This window comes from Trachypithecus francoisi, unplaced genomic scaffold, assembly GCF_009764315.1.
Source record: "Trachypithecus francoisi isolate TF-2019V2 unplaced genomic scaffold, Tfra_2.0 Lachesis_group10, whole genome shotgun sequence".
NCBI lineage: Eukaryota > Metazoa > Chordata > Mammalia > Primates > Cercopithecidae > Trachypithecus > Trachypithecus francoisi.
In genome coordinates this window covers 35,810,845-35,833,365 of record NW_022681455.1, presented here as the reverse complement: position 1 = coordinate 35,833,365, position 22,521 = coordinate 35,810,845, and the positions used below count along the sequence as shown (strand labels likewise).

At 41.3% G+C, this 22,521-nt stretch overlaps 1 protein-coding gene across 7 annotated transcripts in view; it reads left to right on the top strand.

Moving 5' to 3' along the window:
• Nucleotides 1-22,521, top strand: part of SRPK1 (SRSF protein kinase 1) — a 92,993-nt gene that overhangs the window by 67,079 nt on the left and 3,393 nt on the right. For 3 of the 7 annotated variants that reach the window (XM_033216942.1, XM_033216943.1, XM_033216944.1), the window contains 4 exons: nt 227-334; nt 16,419-16,488; nt 20,214-20,306; nt 20,595-20,687. In XM_033216942.1, coding sequence (XP_033072833.1) covers nt 227-334; nt 16,419-16,488; nt 20,214-20,306; nt 20,595-20,687 — 364 coding nt within the window. Of the gene's footprint in view, nt 1-226; nt 335-16,418; nt 16,489-20,213; nt 20,307-20,594; nt 20,958-22,521 lie in introns of those variants that run through there. The other 4 variants (XM_033216945.1, XM_033216946.1, XM_033216941.1 and 1 more) reach the window with 2 other exon arrangements.

Below are 22,521 nucleotides of genomic sequence, written 5' to 3'. Positions count from 1 at the left end.
ATTAAGTTTAGGCTCATTTTTTGTAAAAATAATTTGGAGTAGCTGTGTGTAAGGCAAAGGATTGTTGGAGCTAATAACATAAAAATGCTGTTTAAGAAATAAGCAAAGTGAGAACTTTGGTTTGGGAAAAACTTAAGAGAGTTTATTTCCATCTTCATTGTTAAGCAGTATTGACTTGTTACTTTTTCGAATGAAGTTTAAAATATTGTTTCCTTCGTTTTCTCAGCACAAACATTTCACTGAAGATATTCAAACAAGGCAGTATCGTTCCTTGGAAGTTCTGATAGGATCTGGCTATAATACCCCTGCAGACATTTGGAGCACAGCATGCATGGTAATGTTTTTTCCCCTTGGCTTTCACTTGTTAAGTGGTACATATCTTGCCCTGTTTGCTAATTTCAGTAAACCAGCAAATTAACTAGCAGAAAAGAACGTAACACAGATGACTTACCATAGGAATTCTAAATTCTATGTCTAGAGAGGACCGAATTCAAAAATATGTCTGGCATTTCATTTGGTTACTGCCAAGTTCCTGTTAGGTGAAGGAACCAAATGTTTCCTACTACAGATTGTTGGGGGGAAAAATAATGAAAATAACTACTAAGAGGTGTTGTTGGTTTTGATTAGGAGATTACAAGTATCTTTGCATTTTTAGCACTCATCTGTTTTCAGATCAGAGAAACCCCTGGAAACTGCTTCATTTTGTACAATTCTGCAGCTCCTCAGATATCTTTGTAGCTCCCAAGATGTGAAGTCCAATCATTCATAGATTCGTAAATGGCTATTTAGCTCCCGGCAAGCAACTATTCCAGTGGTCAGATTTAGTTGATCATAAATGATTTCCTACTAATAGCCTCATGTTGGAATGTGTTACATTGTTTCTTAAAATGTATTATACTCCTTAATATCTTTAATCACCACAATTTCTAACCATGTTTATTTACTTGTTTCTCTTCTATGTTGTAAGCCCCATACTGTCAGGAATCATGGCTGTTATGTATAACTGTCTGGATTCATTGCCTGACACATTTTGAGTGATCGCTTACAATGTAATTCCGATGCTAACTACCCAGAGTTATCGCAGACTTCATAGGTTAAGAGCATGGTTCCCCACAAGATTGCTCTCACTTCAGACACTAACCACAAGCCACAGGATCCACAAGCCACTTGTTCTTCTAACCAACTGGTTACAAATTAAGAGGTTTGCATTACCCCCTCAGAAAGTGCTAAGCTTGCTATAGTTTTTTTATAAAGAATACCAATCAGGACACATAGGGGAAAGTCTGAAAGGGTACTAAACATGAAGCTTCTATGTCCTCAGGACTTGTCACCCTCCTGGCACATTGATGTGTGTCACCACCGTGGGATGCTCACCCAAGCTTCAAGTGTTCAGAGTTTTATTGAGATGTCATTAATTAGGTATTGATTGAATCATTGGCCATGTGATTGAGCTCAGTCTTCAAGCTTTCCCTCCCTTCCCTGGAGGCTGGGAAGTTGGAAAGACCCAATCCTGTGATCATGTGGTTGGTCTTTCCCGTATGTCCAACCTTGATCTTAAAACTATGTAGGGGCTGGCCGCAGTGGCTTATGCCTGTAATCCCAGCACTTTGGGAGGCCAAGGCATGTGGATCACTTGAGGTCAGGAGGTTGAGACCAGCTTGACCAACATGATGAAACCCTGTCTCTACTGAAAATTAGCCAGATGTGGTACATGCCTATAATCCCAGCTACTTGGGAGGCTGACGCAGGAGAATCGCTTGAACCTGGGAGACAGAGGTTGCAGTGAGCCAAAATCACACCATTGCACTCCAGCCTAGGCAACAAGAACGGAACATCAAAAATCCAACTATATAGGGCCCCAACATGAGTCACTTTGTTAATATAAACTTAGATATGGTCCAAGAGACCCACAATGGATAAAGACACCTAGCTCTTGGAAATTCCAAGGGTTTAGTGAAAGGGTGGCCTGCTCCCCCACACCTGTGGGTGTTTCTAGTTAGGTGGAAAGAGAGACTTGAGAAAAGAAATGAGACACAGAGACAGAGTATAGAGAAAGAAAAAGTGGGCCCAGGGGACCAGCGCTCAGCATACCGAGGACCCACGCCTGCACTGGTCTGAGTTCCCTCAGTATTTATTGGTCATTATCTTTACCATCTCGGAAAAAGGGAAGTGGCAGGACAATAGGGTCATAGTAGGGAGAAGGTCAGCAGTAAGACATAGGAATAAAGATCTCTGTGACTTGAATAAGTTTAAGGAAAAGTGCTGTGCCTTGATATGCATATGTAAACATCTCCATAAACTTTTTTAGTGCATAAAGAGCAGCATTGCCGCTAGCACATCCTACCTTCAGCCCTAAGGCGGTTTTCTCCCATCTCAGTAAATAGAACGTGCAATCAAGTTTTACACCGAGAGGTTCCATTGCCCAAGGATGGGCAGGAGACAGATGCCTTTCTCTATCTTAACTGCCAAGAGGCCTTCCTTCCTCTTACAGTAATCCTCCTCAGCACAGACCCTTCACAGATGTCAGGCTGGGGGACAATGCAGTCTTTCCCTTCCCACGAGGCCATATTTCAGACTATCACATGGGGAGAAACCTTGGACAATACCTGGCTTTCCTAGGCAGAGGTCTCTGCAACCTTCCGCAGTGTATGTGTCCCTGGGTACTTGAGATTAAGAGAATGGTGATGACTTTTTTTTTTTGAGACGGAGTCTTGCTCTATCGCCCAGGCTGGAGTGCAGTGGCATGGTCTCGGCTCACTGCAAATTCCGCCTCCCCCTGCCTCAGCCTCCTGAGTAGCTGGGACTACAGGCACCCGCCACCACGCCCAGCTAATTTTTTCGTATTTTTAGTAGAGACGGGGTTTCACCGTGTTGGCCAGGATGGTCTTGATCTCCTGACCTCATGATCCGCCCACTTCGGCGTCCCAAAGTGCTGGGATTGCAGGCGTGAGCCACCGTGCCGGGCCCATTGGTCTTTAAAGCTGGTGGACTGTCTGAAGTAAGGTTTCAATATTGTTGCACAAAATGAAAGAATATTGGAATAAAATCTCAGGCTTCTTTCTTGCCACACTTGAAAGCTTTGTATTTTGAGGAATTTTATTTGAGTTGATTTGCTGTAGAAAATCATAAATGATGGAGATGCCCCCAGCTATAACGTATACCTGGTTAATAGATGGCATCTGATTTATTAAAATGTGGATTTGCTAAGATGTAGTTTTTAGTAGTGGATTAATTGTTTACTATAAGAAGATGAGGACTTTTTTTTTTTCTTATTCCACATTTCTATTTTATTTGGGGGCAGTAGATCCTACTTGATATTTAATAAAGTATTTCTAATGTCAGGCTTAAGAAATAAGGCTGAAAGATAAAGGTGTCATTAATCTTGCCTCATAGTTCTGGACCCACTCACATGTCAGAATTTTCTTGATCAAGGAATGCAAGGTACTTACCTGACATGAGACAATATCATGAAAAATTGAGCCCCATTTGATCCTCAAATTTTATTTTGCCAGTCGACATAGAAAAACAAAATGTTGCTTTAAATTTGATCATAGAGGCCGGGTGTGGTGGCTCATGCCTGTAATCCCAGCACTTTGGGAGGCCGAGGCGGGCAGATCACAAGGTCAGGTGATCGAGACCATCGTGGCTAACACCGTAAAACCCCGTCTCTACTAAAAAATACAAAAAAAGTTAACTGGGCGTGGTGGCAGGCACCTGTAGTCCCAGCTACTCGGGAGGCTGAGGCAGGAGAATGGCGTGAACCTGGGAGGCGGAGCTTGCAGTGAGCCGAGATCGCGGCACTGCACTCCAGCCTAGGTGACAGAGCGAGACTCTGTCTCAAAAAAAAAAAAAAAAATTGATCATAGAGCAAAAATTCTGGAATATCAGAAGTGCCTGAAGAGATGGATCATCCTGCATCCAAAGTAATTAATTGATGGAAAGATTAGAACCCTCTCTGAGAGGTAATGAGATGAACAAGTTGAGATTGCCTACCACATTGATGATTGAGGAATAGATAGAAGGGCAATCATAAAAAGGGAAAAGGGGACCCAGGTGTGGTGGCTTATGCTTGTAATTCCAGCACTTTGGGAGGCTGAGGCAGGCAGATTACTTGGGGTCAGGAGTTCAAGACTAGCCTAGCCAACATGGAGAAACTCTGTCTCTACTAAAAATACAAAAATTAACTGGTTGGGCCGGGCGCGGTGGCTCAAGCCTGTAATCCCAGCACTTTGGGAGGCCGAGACGGGCAGATCATGAGGTCAGGAGATCGAGACTATCCCGGCTAACACGGTGAAACCCCGTCTCTACTAAAAAAATACAAAAATCTAGCCGGGCAAGGTGGTGGGCGCCTATAGTCCCAGCTACTCAGGAGGCTGAGGCAGGAGAATGGCGTAAACCCGGGAGGCGGAGCTTGCAGTGAGCTGAGATCTGGCCACTGCACTCCAGCCTGGGCGATAGAGCGAGACTCCGTCTCAAAAAAAAAAAAAAAAAAAAATTGTCGTGGTGGCACATGCCTTTAATTCTAGCTCCTCAGGAGGCTGAGGCACAAGAATCTTTTGAACCTGGGAGGCAGAGGCTGCAGTGAGCTGAGATCACACCACTGCAACCCAACCTGGGCAACAGAGCAAGACTCTGTTTCAAAAAAAGGGGGGTGGAAAGGAGAAAATATTTGTGAAGAACATGACAGAGTAAGACTCTGTCTCAAAAAAAAAAGAAAACAGAAAAAAAAATTTCCGAACATTGGAGTCAGGACAGGTAGGACCATAACTGGCAGGATGAGATTATCTTCTTCTCTGGCCTTTGAATACCCTTCCTCCCACTATGGGGAAGTATGTTTATAGTCCCCAGTTGTCTTCCTTTTCTGGTAAATTCCTCTTTTGAAGTGATTGCTTTCTGGCATATGTTCCTTTTCTTCACCTTTTGCTCTCTGAAATTCAGGGCAGGATTTGTGGGACTCCCACGGGCACTTGTGAGAGGTTCGGTGAGTATAGCTACACATGTTTAGGACATGAGGTGAAGTGCATGTCTTTGTCAACCCCAGGAGTTGGCCAATTACTAATCAAGGGAAAGGTTAGGGGAAAAACTAGAGAATATGCAGTCATCCCTCAATGTCCTCAGGGGATTGGTTCTAAGACCCCTTGCAGATACCAAAATCCACAGGTGTTCAAGTACTTACATAAAATGGCATAGTGTTTGCGTATAACATATATAACCGTATGGCCTCTGTATACTTAAATTGTTTCTAGATTACTTATAATATCTAATATAATATAAATGTTATGTAAAGTTGTTATACCATATTTTTTTTAACTTGGTTTTTTTGTTTTTGTTTTGTTTTTTTTTTTTTTTTAGGGATGGGATCTTGCTCTGTTGCCCAGGCTGGAGTGCAGTGGTGTGATCATAACTCAATATAACCTCAAACTCCTGGGTTCAAGGGATCCTACCACCTCACTCCCCAAGTAGCTAGGACTATAGGCATGTGCCACCCACTTGGCTCATTTTTAAATTTTTTTCTCATAGAGACCAGGTCTTGCTATGTTGCACAGACTGGTCTCAAACTGTTGGCTTCAAACGATCCAGCTACCTCAGCCTCCCAAAGCACTGGGATTATAGGCATGACTCACTGTGCCTGTCCTTTACTTGTATTTTTATTGTGCTGTTGTTGCTGTTTCTGAATATTTTTAATCTGCAGTCAGTTGAATCTGAGCATGTGGAACCTCAGACACCCAGGGCTGACTAACTTAATTCTTGGTCAGGTGTTTCAGTAAGGGAGTGAATCTTTCAGAAGTGGGATCCAAAGGGGTTTATCCATAACTGTCTTAAGGCTACTAAAATCCTTAAACTATCAAAATCCAAAGTGTAGTAATTTGACCCAAGAGCTCTTTCTCCATCATCACCAATTCACAATCTGAGCTGCCTGAATGAAAAGGCAGAAATGTCTGCAGGTGGTTATAACTTCTAGCACTATGCACAATAGCTGTTTAGATTTCACCAAAGATTGTCACCTTTGTTCAACAGCAATAAGTCAGTGGAGGCCAAATTTTGAATGCTATTTTAGTAAGTAATAATTTGAGTTCTTTTTGTACAATTTCCTTATCCTATGCAATGAAAGCTATAGGTTTGCTTTTATTTATTTTTTTGTTTTTGCTGCCATAGTGTTCCACTAAACAGAGGTAATACAAACACCAAAAAACAGAGTATAATCTTATCTCTTTCACAGTTCTGTAATAAAATCACTAGGACCTGTGTCTTTACAGTAGATTCCTGCAGTTGGTATGTGCAGAAGTATCTGGATCCCAGGCATTGCTGTCAGTGAAGGTAAAGGAAAGCTGAGTATTTGCTATATTCAAGAGATGGGAGTGATTAAATGCACAGCTCCCAAAGTTAGACATTCTAAACAGGGAAAGAAGCAGGAGGAATTGAGAGAAGCAAGCATTTGTTCCCCAGGAATGATGGAGTTATAGTTAATTAACTATAGGACCTTCAGTATAACCCCAGTGAATAGCACACAGTTGAGAGGAAGGCTTTAAGCTGACACCAGCCAGGGTGCACTAGATCCCTGGGGCAAGATAGTCTCCATTTTAATCATTCATAGCTTGTACATGTCCGTTCACGTAACTGTATGTTGGAATATTTATTTTAGGCATGCTTTGATTACCAAAGAAAAATTAAAGCTTTAAGTCTATAGTAGTACCTTGCCCTTATTGTTTACTTTTTGTTTATATCAATTAATGAGAACTTAAATAGATAGGCCTTTCCTCTTAACTGAAAAAGGACTCAGCCCTTGGCCCTCTTCTCTCTCTTCCTGGGGGATTTCATCAAGTCCCATGATGTCTCTAGCCTCAGCTCATCTCTATACTTAATCCAACTTTTTATGTCCAACCGTCTGCTTGACAACTCCATTTGGATATGTGATAAATATCTCAAATGTAACATTTTCAAAATAGAGTGCTTGGTTCACCCTACACATCCTGTTTTTGTAAATTATCCCCCTGTTCACCCAGCCACTCAGACTAAAAGCTTAGAACCTGAACCTTTTAGGTTAATTCTTAATTCTGTTTTTCTCTGTCTACATCTAGTCCATCAGCTGTTTTTATGTGTTTTACCTTCAGAATATATCCAATACCAGCTAGGTGCAGTTCATGCCTGTAATCTCAGCACTTTGGGAGGCTGAGGCAGGTGGATCACCTGATATTGGGAGTTCAAGACCAACCTGGCCTACCTGATGAAACCCTGTCTCTACCAAAAATATAAAAATTAGCCGGGTGTGGTGGTATGCAACTGAAATCCCAGCTACTGGGGAGGCTGAGGCACAAGAATTGCTTGAACCCAGGAGGCAGAGATTGCAGTGAGCCAAGACTGCACCACAGCCTGAGTGACAGAGGGAGACCCTGTCTCAAAAAAAAAAAAAAATCCAATACCAACCACTTTTTACTTTTTCCATTAACTCATTATAAACCATGCCATCATCATTTCACAAATGGATCAATACAGTGACCTCCTAATTTCCTTTCTCTGCTTCTGTTTTTCTCCCTTCATGTCACATTATCACATAGTGACCTGAGTGGTCTTAAGTGTTAATCAAATCATATTACTCCCCTGTTTTAAATCCTCTAATTGCATATATTCCACTCAAAATCCTATTTTCTTTCCCTAGTCTTGTGAAGCTCATTCTTACCTTGGACCTTTGGACGTGCTTTCTCCTTCACCTTATGCAGGTCTTTGTTCAACAGAATCTCTTTAGAGATATCTTCCTGATGACTTTATTTGAAATAACCCCCACTTTATCACTTTTCTTTGTCACATAGAACTTGTGACTCCCTGAAATACATGGGTGTTTTTTATGTTTGCTTTCTATATGACGCAGGGAAATTGTCTGTGATTCTTAAATAGGAAAGGGGTATGTGCAGTAGACATACGCATTTTGAAAAAGTTCTTCAGCAATTCTTACATACACCTTTGATACAGAACCATTTATTTGCTTTGACTAATATAATTTACAGCTGTGTTAAGACTGGAAAATCACTACTTTTAAAACTGGAAATGAGTAGTAGAATAAATTTAGTAACAACAAAAAAACTAATAACTGAACTCTGGAGTTTCCCAACCATCCTTTTTGACCTGTGGCTATTGTAACCCTCTTTCTTCCTCTCTGGTGCTGAAACATTGCTTCCTTGCTGTTAAGATGTCTTTCCTTTGCTTCATTCCCCTGCTGTTGGTTGTTTGCAGAGCACTAACCACTAGGACTGGGTACTTAATTATGTTACTTCTCCATATCAAGAGGAGCAATAAGTAGACTTCTAAACAAAATTTGAACAAAACTTGGCATATCTGGTTTGAAATGAGTTTCAAAGCCACCTTCAACTTAGTATCTTCATGATTTGAGCAATTAAATATGGTTAGTAACAGAAATAAGGCATGAATGATACTCGTCAGATGTTTCTAGAAATATTGTTATAGTTAAAACTAAATTTACTTTTTCCCTTTTTTTGTCTTTTTTAACTCTTTAATCATTATCTCCCCATTATCTTCACCCCTCAGCCTCTGTAACCACCATTCCGCTCTCTGCTTCTATGAGTTCAATTGTTTTAGATTTCACATATAAGTGAGAGTGTTGCAGTATTTGTCTTTCCGTGCCTGGCTTATTTATGTTTTCCAATTCTATCCATGTCATTGCAAATGACTGAATTTCCATCTTGTTTTTAAGGCTGAATAGTATTCCATTCCATTGTGTATACAAGTTGAATATCCCTAATCTGAAACACTTGGTACCAGTTTCAGTTAGGGGAATTTTTTAGATTTTGGAATATTTGCAGAATACATACTGTCTGAACATTTCTAATCCAAAAATCTGAACTTCGAAATGCTCCAAATGAGCGTTTCCTTTGCGTGTCATGTCAATTTTGGATTTTGGAGTGACCTGTATATACCACATTTTATTGTCTGTTTATCTGATCTGTATAGACTCAACTTAGATTGATTTTAAAATCAATTTAGGTTGATTCCATAACTTGACTATTGTGAATAGTGCTGCCATGAATATGGGAATGCAGACATCACTTAGACAAACTGATTTTTTTTTTTTTTTTTTGAGACGGAGTCTTGCTCTGTCGCCCAGGCTGGAGTGCAGTGGCACGATCTCAGCTCACTGCAAGCTCCGCCTCCTGGATTTAGGCCATTCTCCTGCCTCAGCCTCCCGAGTAGCTGGGACTACAGGCGCCCGCCACCTCGCCCGGCTAGTTTTTTGTATTTTTAGTAGAGACAGGGTTTCACCATGTTAGCCAGGATGGTCTCGATCTTCTGACCTCGTGATCCGCCTGTCTCGGCCTCCCAAAGTGCTGGGATTACAGGCTTGAGCCACCGCGCCCGGCAGACAAACTGATTTTAAATCTTTGAGGTGAATGTCCAGAAGTGGGATTACTGGATCATATGGTAACTCTTTTAGATTTTTAAAGAACCTCCATATAGTTTTCCATGAGGGTTGTACTAATTTACATTCCCACCAATAACATTCAAGACTTCCCTTTGCTCCACATTCTCACCAACACTAAATCTTTCATCTTTGTGATAACAGCCATTCTGACAAATATGAAATGATATCTCATTTTGGTTTTAATTTCCATTTCCCTAATGATTAATGATGTTGAGCTTTTTTTTTTAGTAGATCTGTTGGCCATTTGTGTGTCTTCTTTTCAGAAATGTGTATTTAGGTCCTTTGCCTGTTTTTTAATAGGTTTTTTTGTTTGTTTGTTTTCTTGCTATTGAGTTGAGTTCCATATTATTTTGGATATTAACCCCTATCAGATATATAGCATGCAAATATTTTTTCCCAACCCATAGGTTATCTGTACACACTCTTATTTCCTTTGCTGTACAGAAGTTTTTTAGTTTGATGTTATCCCATTTGTCTGTATTCGCTTTTGCTCCCTGGGCTTTTGGGGTCAAACCCAAAAAAATCGTTGCTCAGACCAATGTCATGTGAGTTTCCCCCTTGTTTTCTTCTGGTAGTTTTTCAGTTTCAGGTCTTATGTTTAAGTCTTTCATCCATTTTGATTTTTATATTTGGAGTGCAATTTCATTCTTTTTATATCCAGTTTTTCCAACACCATTTATTGAAGAGACCATCCTTTTCCCATTCTGTATTCTTGGCATTTTTGTCAAAGATCACTTGACCATACATGCGTGGGTTCATTTCTTTTTTTTTGAGTCGGAGTCTCACTCTGTCGCCCAGGCTGGAGCGCAGTGGCGTGATCTCGGCTCACTGCAACTCCGCCTCCTGGGTTCACACCATTCTCCTGCCTCAGCCTCCCCAGCAGCTGGGACTACAGGCGCACGCCACTGCGCCCAGCTAATTTTTGTATTTTTAGTAGAGATGGGGTTTTACCTTGTTAACCAGGATGGTCTCAATCTCTTGACCTTGCGATCCACCTGCCTTGGCCTCCCAAAGTGCTGGGATTATAGGTGTGAGACACCGCGCCCAGCCACGTGGGTTCATTTCTGGGCTCTCTATATTGTTCCTTTGGTCTGTGCTTCTGCTTTTTTTGCCAGGACCATGCTGTTTTAATTACTGTAGCTTTGTAGTATAGTTTGAAAGTAGGTAGTGTGACACTTCCAGCTTTGTTCTTGTTTTGAGACAGGGTCTCATACTGTCACTCAGGCTGGAGTGCAGTGGCACAATCATGGCTGTCTTCAGCCTCCACCTCCTGGGCTCAAGCGATCCTCCCACCTCAGTCTCCGAAGTAGCTGGGACTACAGGTGTGCCCCACCACATCCGACTATTTTTGTATTTTTTGTAGAGATGGGATCTCCCTGTGTTGCCCAGGCTGGTCTCAAACTCCTGGGCTGCAGTGATCTGCCTGCTTCAGCCTCCCAAAGTACTGGGATTACAGGCGTGAGCCATCACGCCCAGTCCAGCTTTCTTCTTTGTGTTCGTGACTGCCTTGGCTCTTTGGGATTTTTTGTGATTGCGTGTGAATTTTAGGTTTGTTTTTTCTATTTATATGAAAAATAACATCGCAATTGTGATAGAGATTGCATTGAATCTGATAGATCATTTTAAGTAGTATGGACATTTTAACAATAGTAAGGCCGGGCACGGTGGCTCACACCTGTAGTCCCAGCATTTTGGGAGGCCAAGGCAGATGGATTGTGTGAGACCAGCCTGGGCAACATGGCAAAATCCCATCTCTACAAATAATTTTAAAATTAGCCAAGTGTGGTGATGCATGCTACTTTGGAGGCAGAGGTGGGAGAATCACCTGAGGTCAGGAGGTAGAGGTTACAGTAAGCCAAGATTGCACGACTACAGTCCAGCCTGGGTCACGGAGCAAGACCCTCTCTCATAAAATTAAATTAAATTAAATTAAATTAAATTAAATTAAATTAAAATTAAAATCTTCCAAACCATGAACATAAGATATATTTTCATTTATTTGTGTCTTCAATTTCTTTTCTCAGCATTTTATAGTTTTCAGTGTACAGGTCTTTTACCTCTGTGCTTAAATATGTTTCTAAGTATTTTTTTTTTTTTTTTTTGTAGCTATTGTAAATGGGATTGATCTCTTGGTTTATTTTTCAGCTAGTTGTTAGTTTACAGAAATGCTGCTGATTTTTGCATGTTGATTTTGTATCCTACAACTTTACTGTATTTGTTTGTTAGTTCTAATGGGTTTTTGGTGGAGTCTTTAGGGTTTGTATATAAGATCATGACGGGCCAGGCTTGGTGGCTTATGCCTGTAATCCCAGCACTTTGGAAAGCTGAGGCAGGAGGATCACTGGAGCTCAGGAGTTTGAGACCAGCCTGGATAACATAGTGAGACCCCATTTCTACCAAAAGAAATGAAAAAATTAGCCAGGTGTGGTGGCACATACCTGTAGTTTCAACTACTTGGGAGGCTGAGGCAGGTGGATCACTTGAGCCCAGGAGTTGAGGCTCAAGCCATGATTGTGTCACTGCACTCCTCCATCCTGGATGACAGAGCAAGACTCTTATCTTGCCAAAAAAAAGTTTTATGTTATCAGCTAACTGATATTTGTACTTCTTTCTTTTCTGTTGGTCTGTGTTTTAATTGCTCTAGTAAGGACTGTTAATACTACAATACTATGTTGAATAGAAGTGGGGAGAGTCTTGTTCTGGATTTTAGAAGAAAAACTTTCAATTTTTCACCATTGAGTATAATGTTAGCTGTGGCCTTCTCAAATATGGCCTTTATTGTGTTGAGGTACATTCCTTCTATACCTAATTGTGAGAGAATTTTTATCATGAAAGGATGCTGAATTTTGTCACATGCATTTTCTGCATCTAATACGATGATCATATGGTTTTTGTCTTTTTTTGGCGGTGGTGGGGGCAGTTTGAGACAGATTGCTATTAGTTTTTCATTAAATATTTGGTAGGATTCAGCAGTGAAGCCATCAGGTCCTGGGCTTTTCTTTGATGGGAGACTTATTACAGATTTAATCTCTTATTTTTGATCTGTTCAGAGTTTCTATTTCTTCATGGTTCAATCTTCATAGGTTATATTGTCAATGAATTTTTCCATTTTTTCTGGGTTTTCCAATTGGTTGCCATATGATTATGCATAGTAGTCTCTTATCCTTTGTAGTTCTGTAGTATTCATTATAATGTCTCCTCTTTCATTTCTGATTTTTTTTTTTTTTGTTTTTTTTGTTTTGAGACGGAGTCTTGCTCATCGCCCAGGCTGGAGTGCAGTGGTGCAATCTCGGCTCACTGCAAGCTCCGCCTCCTGGGTTCACACCATTCTCCTGTCTCAGCCTCCCAAGTAGCTGGGACTACAGGCGCCTGCCACCACGCCCGGCTAATTTTTTGTATTTTTAGCAGAGACTGGGTTTCACCGTGTTAGCCAGGAGGGTCTCGATCTCCTGACCTCGTGATCCGCCCGCCTCGGCCTCCCAAAGTGCTGGGATTACAGGCTTGAGCCACCGCGCCCGGCCTTCATGCTATCTTCTAAGCCATTTTTCTCAAAGGCAGTAGTCTAGAGAAGGTTAACAAAGGATGGTACACTGGTTTGTTTCTTAATAGACTTTATTTTTTGAGCAGTTTTAGGTTCACAGAAAAATTGAACAAAAAGTACAAATAAGTTTTATATGCTCCCCACACACAGAGCCTCCCCCACTATCGATCTGCTGCTCCACAGTGATACAATTGTTACAGTGAACCTACATTGACACATCATTATTAACCAAAGTCAGTAGTTCACATCTCATTTCACTCTTTTACGAGTTTTGACAAATGTGTCTATCATTATATGCAATATCATTTCACTGCTCTAAAACTCCTCTGTGCTCTGCCTGTTCATCCCTTCCTTTCCCCACTCCCTGGCAACCACTGATATTTTTATTGTCTCCATAATGTCAAATAGTTGGAATCATACAATATGTAGCCTTTTTAGATTGGGTTCTTTCACTTAGTAATATGCATTTAAGGTTCCTCCATATCTTCATGGCTTAATAGCTCATTTCTTTTTAGCACTGAAGAATATTTCATTTTCTGGCCTCCTGAATAGCTGGTACCACAGGCATATAGCACTGCCATGACTGGCTCATGTGTTTTTTTGTTGTTTGTTTTGTTTTGTTTTTTAAACTTTAATTTCAGTATCTTTACTGAACTCTATATATGAGACCATGAGTTTTTTTTTTTTTTTTTTTTTAAGTCCTGGTGTCAGGAATGATTGACAAGTTTTGGTGAATAAGAATCATGATTTGTTTCTCTGTTGCTTTGGGACTATATACCTTAGGACAACTCAGGGTAGAACAAGTATCTGCTCTATCACTGTGGTTCAGTTTCATAATAAACGAATGAAGTGTAAAACAAGCAATGCCAAGCAAGAAGCCATAGCACTCTTGACATTTAGAGATAGTATTTGATTCCTAAACCTATCCTGAAACTTCTGGTTTTGTGGTCTCCCTCTGGACGGTAGTACTGTTTTGAGAAAGGCTGTTCTGTCATGAAATTGCAGAAACTGACACTGGTGAGCCACCTAGACCTAAACTTGGGTCTAAATTGAGAATATTTAGTCCTAGAGTCTACAGTTCTTGAGGTTGTTTGGACCACTTAGTACCATTGATTTAATCACAATTGACCTGTGACTAGCGCTTATTTTATAACTGTGTTTCCCTATCAGTAAGGTTATTTTTAAAAACTGCTGTTGGCCGGGCGCAGTGGCTCACGCCTGTAATCCCAGCACTTTGAGAGGCTGAGGCGGGCAGATCACGAGGTCAGGAGATCAAGACCATCCTGGCTAACACGGTGAAACCCCATCTCTACTAAAAATACAAAAAATTAGCCGGGCGTGGTGGCAGGTGCTTGTAGTCCCAGCTACTTGGGAGGCTGAGATAGGAGAATGGCGTGAATCTGGGAGGCAGGGGTGGCAGTGAGCCGAGATCGCGCCACCGCACTCCAGCCTAGGCAACAGAGCAAGACTCTGTCTCAAAAAAAACAAAACTGCTGTTGTACTGATTTTTTTTTTTTTTTTTTGAGACGGAGTCTCGCTCTGTTGCCCGGGCTGGAGTGCAGTGGCCGGATCTCAGCTCACTGCAAGCTCTGCTTCCCGGTTTACGCCGTTCTCCTGGCTCAGCCTCCTGAGTAGCTGGGACTACAGGCGCCCGCCACCTCGCCTGGCTAGTTTTTTGTATTTTTTTTTTTTAGTAGAAACGGGGTTTCACCGTGTTAGCCAGGATGGTCTCGATCTCCTGACCTCATGATCCGCCCGTCTCAGCCTCCCAAAGTGCTGGGATTACAGGCTTGAGCCACTGCGCCTGGCCTGTTGTACTGATTTTTAAAACTCCATTTATAATCAGTGAGATTTATGTAGCCCCACTGTTACCCTAACACTATCTTTTCATTCTGCATGGCACTTATTCCCAAGGATATCATTTCCTAAGACGCTCTCGAACACTGTAAGAGGTTTTTCTGTTACAGGAGACAGGCTTTTCTTTTCCTGATTAGGGAGTACTGACTTGCCAGTCACATAGGCTAGGCTCCTGACTCCCTTTACACTTAATCTTCTGATTTTCTAAGGATCTACAAATTGGCCAGGCACGGTGGCTCACGCCTGTAATCTCAGCACTTTGGGAGGCCGAGGCGGGTGGATCATGAGGTCAAGAGATTGAGACCATCCTGGCCAACATGGTAAAACCCCATCTCTACTAAAAATACAAAAATTAGCTGGGCGTGGTGGCACGTGCCTGTAGTCCCAGCTACTCCGGAGGCTGAGGCAGGAGAATCACTTGAACTCGGGAGGCAGAGGTTGCAGTGAGTTAAGATCACTCCATTGCACTCCAGCCTGGTAGGCAGAGCAAGATTCCATCTCAAAAAAAAAAAAAAAGACCTAGGAATCAGGAACTTTCCATCTGGGACAGTCTAGGGAGTACTTCCTATGCAAAAGTTAATAGTGTACTTGTCAAACACTAAAGAGTCATAAGTAGACATCTGAATTTTTTTGTTTTGATTTTTTTTGTTTGGTACAGAATCTCAGTTTCTAGCCGTGTGTGATTATAATGTAAGAAAGACCTGTTCTTCTCATGAATAATAATTTAGAATCACCTTAATATCCAGGTGTGCCTTTTTCTGGCCAAAAAAGGGAAACTCGGGAGGGCTGAATTGCTGGGGTTTAGCGTGGGGAGGTTTAGGCATGAAATAACCCACATGTTAGTATTTACTGAGTCTTTGCTGTTCTCAGCACTTCTCATTCTGATCAATGATATCAAGATGGTTTCACTCTAGTTTCCAGTCCCTGGCACTACTCCTGGACATCTCACTGGCATGGACAGTTTGTGTGTGGTCCCTGAGGTGGGCAGGGACCAAGGTCCCAGAGGCTGCAGCACAAGGTCTTAACCCTCTTCCTGGGCTACAGAGAAAAGCAAGATCACTTGGCACAAGGACCAAGAAGCCTTCCTGAGCTAGGAGCAGGAAAAAGGACTTCCTGAGCTAGGAGTGCCTCAGGACACAAGGACACAAGTGGCTGCCTACCCCACAGTTTTATTTGTTTCATTTTATTTATTATTATTATTACTTTTAGAGACAGGGTCTTGCCATCTTGCCCAGTATAGTCTCAAACTCCTGAGCTCAAGTGATGCTCTCTCCCAAAGTGTTGGGAGTACAGGTGTGAGCCACTGTGCCCAGCCCCCACATTGTTTTAAAGGACCCTAGGCCAGGTGCTGTGCATGTTAGTATTTACTGAGTCTTTGCTGTTTTCTCCATTTTATTAAGATAGGGATGTGGAAGAAATGCTTTAGGAATCATCTTATGGGGTTTTTTTGTTTTTTTTTGTTTTTTTTTAATCTGTAAATTTTCCCAAGGGAACAAGAGTTACTTCATATTGAGCTAAATAGCAGTAAGCTTTCCAAAGACCTTCTTTTCTGTTGTGCTTTCATATACTGTCCTCTTTTTTTTTTAGGCCTTTGAACTGGCCACAGGTGACTATTTGTTTGAACCTCATTCAGGGGAAGAGTACACTCGAGATGAAGGTGAGAACCCTTAACCATGGATGTGTGTGTGTGGCATTTACACTTTCCACATTTAGCTAACATCATTTGTTAGTACTGAAGAGCCTTAGTCTTGTCAGTGTGCAAAGCATATGTAAATCCCAGAAAAGTTAGAAATATAAAAGACATTTTATAGTAGGTTTTTAGATATTTTCTGAAAAATACTAAGCTCTGTCAGAGTCAAAGGCCACAGTTAACTTAAAACTTCTGTGTGCTGGACAATTTTTTTCTTCAACATCTAGTTATCTTCCTTTCTATATATATCAGTTGTTCATTCTTTACCCAGTTTGAGTTCACCTGTTCATCAACCTGTTGCTCAATTATGCCTCCAAGTTATTTAGAGGTCAGTAACTTTAATATACACACACTACTTAAATGCAGAGACTATATCCTATTTCTATAAATTCTGCCAACATTTAGCATTCTTTTTTCCCTTTTCTGAATATAAAACTGTAATTTTTTCTTTTTTGGAATTCCATTTTAAAACAAAATAGAACGGATTTACATGTTGTGGTAGCCAGTGGGAAAAGCTTAAGCTGCCAGTTACTTTGTCTGAGAGACTGTGGAAGCAGACAACTGTATGTGTCTGATTTTTCTATTATGATGGCATCCAGATAACTAAATGGGTTAATAATTTGAGTGAACAAACAAAATAGTTTTGTTGTTGTTGTTGTTGTTTTTTGTTGTTGTTGTTGTTGTTGTTTTTGAGACAAAGTCTCACTCTGTCGCCAGGCTGAAGTGCAGTGGTTCAAGCGATTCTCGTGCCTCGGCCTCCCGAGTAGCTGGGACTACAGGCGTGCACCACCACACCCAGCTAATTTTTGTATTTTTAGTAGAGACGGGGTTTCACCGTGTTGGCCAGGATGGTCTCTGTCTCTTGACCTCGTGGTCCACCCCTTTCAGCCTCCCAAAGTGCTGGGATTACAGGCATGAGCCACCGCGCCCAGCCAAGAAAATGTTTTATACAGTTGAGGCAGCTTATGTTTTATTTGTAGGATTAATGAGGATTATTTTGAGAGATCACTACAGCATCTGCCCTCCCAATGTAGAGAACATGTTCTTTTTGCACTTTCCTTGAGTCTTTGGGAACACATATTTCATGCTCTGTGGAACCAGGAGTGCTCTTTGTTTCTCAAAATGTGGTCTTCTGGGATATTAATAGGTAATGTTAGTAGGACCTGCTAATATCCCTAATGAATACCATTTGGAAAATGCTATCTATCTAATTCCCATGAATGCCTATTTAAGTGAGTACATATTTTGTATGTATAAGCCCCATGTTAGAGGATACTATAATTACTACTTGATTTTACCCATTCTCTGCTTGCTATTTTTCTGGGTTATAGGTTTGGGGTTATAGGCTTACAGTGTTTGGGGTTATAGGCCTGGAAACTACCTACTATATTTGTTGGGAGGGTGATTTTTTTTTTTTACTTCCCTAGATTCTCCATAAATGTTAGTGTGTGGTACAGAACACGTATAGTGGCTAGAATTATATCGAGTAGTAGTATGCTACCAAACCTGAAAATTTTAATATATATGCAGAGTCCCAAATAAGGGGACAAGGAAAACCATCTTCCCTAGATATTTAAATTCTAATTTATTCCATCCTATACCAGTTAGTACTAATAGTCCTTAGGTCAAGCATCAACCCTACCTGTGCTGTTCTACTGCAGTTTGGCCTATAAGAGCAGGAACAAGCAAACCCTTACCCCTGACTAGTGTGTGCATAGTTTGTTACGAGTCATGGTAGGACAGGAGCCTGAGTACCATGTCCTCTACTCTGGCTTCCCACAACCCTAACTCATGGGATAATACTTAATAATTTTGTCTGTCAAGTATATCAATCCTCATAAGCCAAAGATAGGTTGCAGGAATTAAATGTAAAGTAACAACTTCAAGGGAATTCCTTGGTATAGGAAAAATATTTAAAGAACCAATATTTTACTTGGAAGTTTACTTAAGTTTCTAAGAACTTTAAGAAGCTCTCTTAGAAACTATAGTCTAAGTTTTTCCTTGGTATTCTCATTTTGGTTATTGTTAATGGTAAAAACACATTTGCAGGTCCTGCCAAAAACCAGCAGAAAAATTCTTGGCATGCAGGTACTTGTTACCAAACTATAAATTCAGTCAAAACTGCTCAAAGATTGTAGGGAAGTCATAAATGTGAAGTCTTCTTTAAATGACACCTATTCCTTGATATGAGAAAGATATAACCTGAAACCTTCACAAATTCCCAGATAATATGAATGTCTCTAGCATGTTATTTCCCCTGTAAGATACATAACTGGAAGTTTAACCCTTAATGATTCTGTAACTACAGGATAAAAGTATTTTATAAAGCTTTTTTTTCTGGCCAGGAGCCATCATTTAAAAAAAAAAAACAAAAACTTTTATATTCTGCCTGGGTATTCACACCTGTAATCCCAGCACTTTGGGAGACTGAGGTGGGTGGATCACTTGAGCCCAGGAGTTTGAGACCAGCCTGGGCAACATGGCAAAACCCCACCCATCTCTACAAAAAATACAGGCCAGGCACAGTGGCTCACACCTGTAATCCCAGCATTTTGGGAGGCCAAGGCAGGCAGATCACTTGAAGTCAGGAGTTCAAGACCAGCCTGGCCAACATGTGAAACCCTGTCTCTACTACAAATACAAAAATTAGCTGGACGTGATGGTGTGCCCCTGTAATGCCAGCTACTCAGGAGGCTGAGACACAAGAATCACTGGAACCCAGGAGGCGGAGGTTGCAGTGAGCCGAGATCATACCATTGCACTCCAGCCTGGGCGACAGAGCAAGACTCCATCTCAGAAAAAAAAAAAAAAAAAAAAGATTTTATATTCTTAATTTCTGTCACCTGCAGAGGGAAAAAAAAAGGCAGTAGATCTGCCTGAAGTGTGTGTACTGGTTGTTCCCAGACTCACCTCCTGGTTAAGAGGCTGCATGCCTCCCTGGTGGCGCTCATGATCCATATTCATACTGTGACGATTACAGATCATCAAGTAGCTATACTTTAAATGTTTGTGCTAATCTTTACTTTTAAAAAATGATTTTAGGAAAAAAAGCTTTAGACAAGACATAAGATAATTGGTTTTCATTTGAGTTTTAGCTCATATTAGCCCTGAAGTTTCAAGTTAGGCCATTTGTGCTTTTTGAGGTTCTGTTTTCTCATCTTTAAAATGGGGTATCAGCCAGGTGGTGACTCAGGCCTGTGATCCCAACACTTCGGGAGGCCAAGGCAGGAGTATTGCTTGAGCCCAGGAGTTTGAGACCAGCTTGGCAGTATGACAAGACCTCATCTCTCCAAAAAATGTTTTAAGTCAGCAGGTGTGGTGGCACATGCCTGAAGTCCCAGCCACTGGGGAGGCTGAGACAGAACGATCACACATAATAGTTCCAGAATGTCTAACACATATTTGGACATTTTTTTAAATCTTACCTAAAGAACCTACCTGAACCTAGATATATAGACAAAAGAGAAGTAAAGATGAAGATAAGCCTCCAAAATCCAGAATGGTACTTGCCCGACACTATCGGGTGACCAATCACCAGGAATAATTCTTGGCCTTCCCAGTCAGTCTTCCCTTCATTATCCTTGGTCTTATTTGTAGTTACCTTTAAACAGCTAGTCCTTGAAAAAGCTAATCATAGAAAAACCTCTTTTACAGCTTGTCCTTGATCTGTTCTTCTTACCCTTCTATTTTAGACCACATTGTGCACATTATAGAGCTGATAGGCAGAATTCCAAGACGCTTTGCCCTCAGTGGGAAATATTCACAAGACTTCTTCAATCACAGAGGTAGTATTGTTACATGAGTTTTAATCTAGGACCCAGGGGATACTTCAGGAAGCAGAGCATTCACACCAAGATTTTTTTTAGTTATCACTGAATCCACAAAAATTTGACTTTGTGAATTCTCCATTAGATGGATAGAGTCTTCCTCTTCCCATTTAGGATAGCAAGCAAGCCTGATATGCTTTACAAAGAGGTGTGCATGCTACTCTTTCTGCTATTTTCTAGAGCTGTGTTTGTTACTCTTGTTACGTATCTTTTTTTCCCCCTTCTTGAAATGTTTGAAATATACAGATCACATTGCATTGATCATAGAACTTCTGGGGAAGGTGCCTCGCAAGCTCATTGTGGCAGGAAAATACTCCAAGGAATTTTTCACCAAAAAAGGTAAAGTAAATGTGTTCCCAGACATTAAGGAGGCAGAAGTGTTTTAAGAGGTAAGCACATATTCCCAATATCCTACAGAATGATGGGCCTACCCTGAATGCTAACCTGTGACTTAGCAAAGAGGTAAAAAAGTGGTCAAGAGCAGAGACTGAGCCAGGCGCGGTGGCTCATACTTGTAATCCCAGCACTTTGGGAGACCGAGGCAGGCAAATCACAATGTCAGGAGTTTGAGAACAGCCTAGCCAACATGGTGAAACCCCATCTCTACTAAAATACAAAAAATTAGCTGGGAATAGTGGCGGGCGCCTGTAATCCCAACTACGTAGGAGGCTAAGACAGGAGAATCGCTTGAACCCGGGAGGCAGAGGTTGCAGTGAGCCGAGATCGCACCATTGCACTGTAGCCTGGGCAACAAGAGCGAAACTCCATCTCAAAAAAAAAAAAAAAGCAGAGACTGGAGCCGGGCATGGTGGCTCACGCCTGTAATCCCAACACTTTGGGAATCCAAGGCAGGATGATCACTTGAGTCTAGGAGTTCGAGACCAACCTGGGAAACATAGGAAAACCCCGCCTCTACAAAAGTTTTTTAATTAACTGAGCATGGTGGTACACACCTATAGTTCCACCTACTCCGAAGGCTGGGGTGGGAGGATCACTTGAGCCTGGGAGGTCAAGGCTGCAGTGAGCCATGATTGCCACTGCACTCCAGCATGGGCAACGAGAACAAGATCCTGTCTCAGGGTAAAAAAAGAGCAGAGACTGGAGCCAGACTGTCAAATCCTGGCTACTCCACTAGCCATGTGACCTTTGCCAGGATCTAACTGTGCCTCAGTTTGCTGATTTCTTAATGGAGATAATAATTATACTTCTTACTAAGTTAGTTAATATGTATAGTGCCTGCATGCAGTTAGTTGATTACTTCTATAGCACTTCTGAAAAATGGACAAATTTTTTGCTGGCGTTTGGTCTAAGAACTGCCTCTACCAAAGGGCAGGTCATTTAAGCTTCTTACATAAGGGCAGGGACTACATCTCACTCATCTTTGTATCCAGTGACACCTATAACACAGTCACTCGAAGTACATTAGTCATACAAACGAACTTTACACTTTTTAGTTTTATGTATTTGTTGTTATTAACAAAAAAAAAAATCCAATTTTTGACTTGATAATGTATTTCTTAAGCATTGCAAAAAAAAAAAAACCCTGAAATGTGAAAACCTGACCTAGAAGCATCTAGGAAATGGTCTGGTTTTTTTACCCCCATTGTGCCATGTTTCCCTTTTTCCTCAGCTTCTACAGAAGTGCTGAGAAAAATGATTTTTCTTAATCCTTGACAGGAGCCATCCTCAGAAACATTACCCTTTCTTAAACCTCTTTTAGGTGGGAAAATTTTTAAATGTTTCATAAGAGTTCCTCCTTATGTACAGTCAGATTAAGGCATGTGTGTTTACCAGGTACGTAATCAAATAGGCACTCACTGCTCACAAAAGAGACTTAAAATTTTTATTTTTTAAAAAATATTACTGTTACTATTATTGAGACAGGGTGTCACTCTGTCACCCAGGCTGGAGTACAGTGGTGCAGTCTTGGCTCACTGCAACCTCTACATCCCAGGTTCAAATGATCCTCCTGCCTCAGCCTCCCAAGTAGCTAGGACCACAGGCACGTGCCACCATACACAGCTAATTTTTTTGTATTTTTGGTAGAGGCAGGGTTTCACTATGTTGCCCAACTGGTCTTGAACTCCTGAGCTCAAGTGATCCACCAACTCAGCCTCCCAAAGTGCTGGAATTACAGGCGTGAGCCGCTGTGCCTGGCCTACTTAAAATTTTA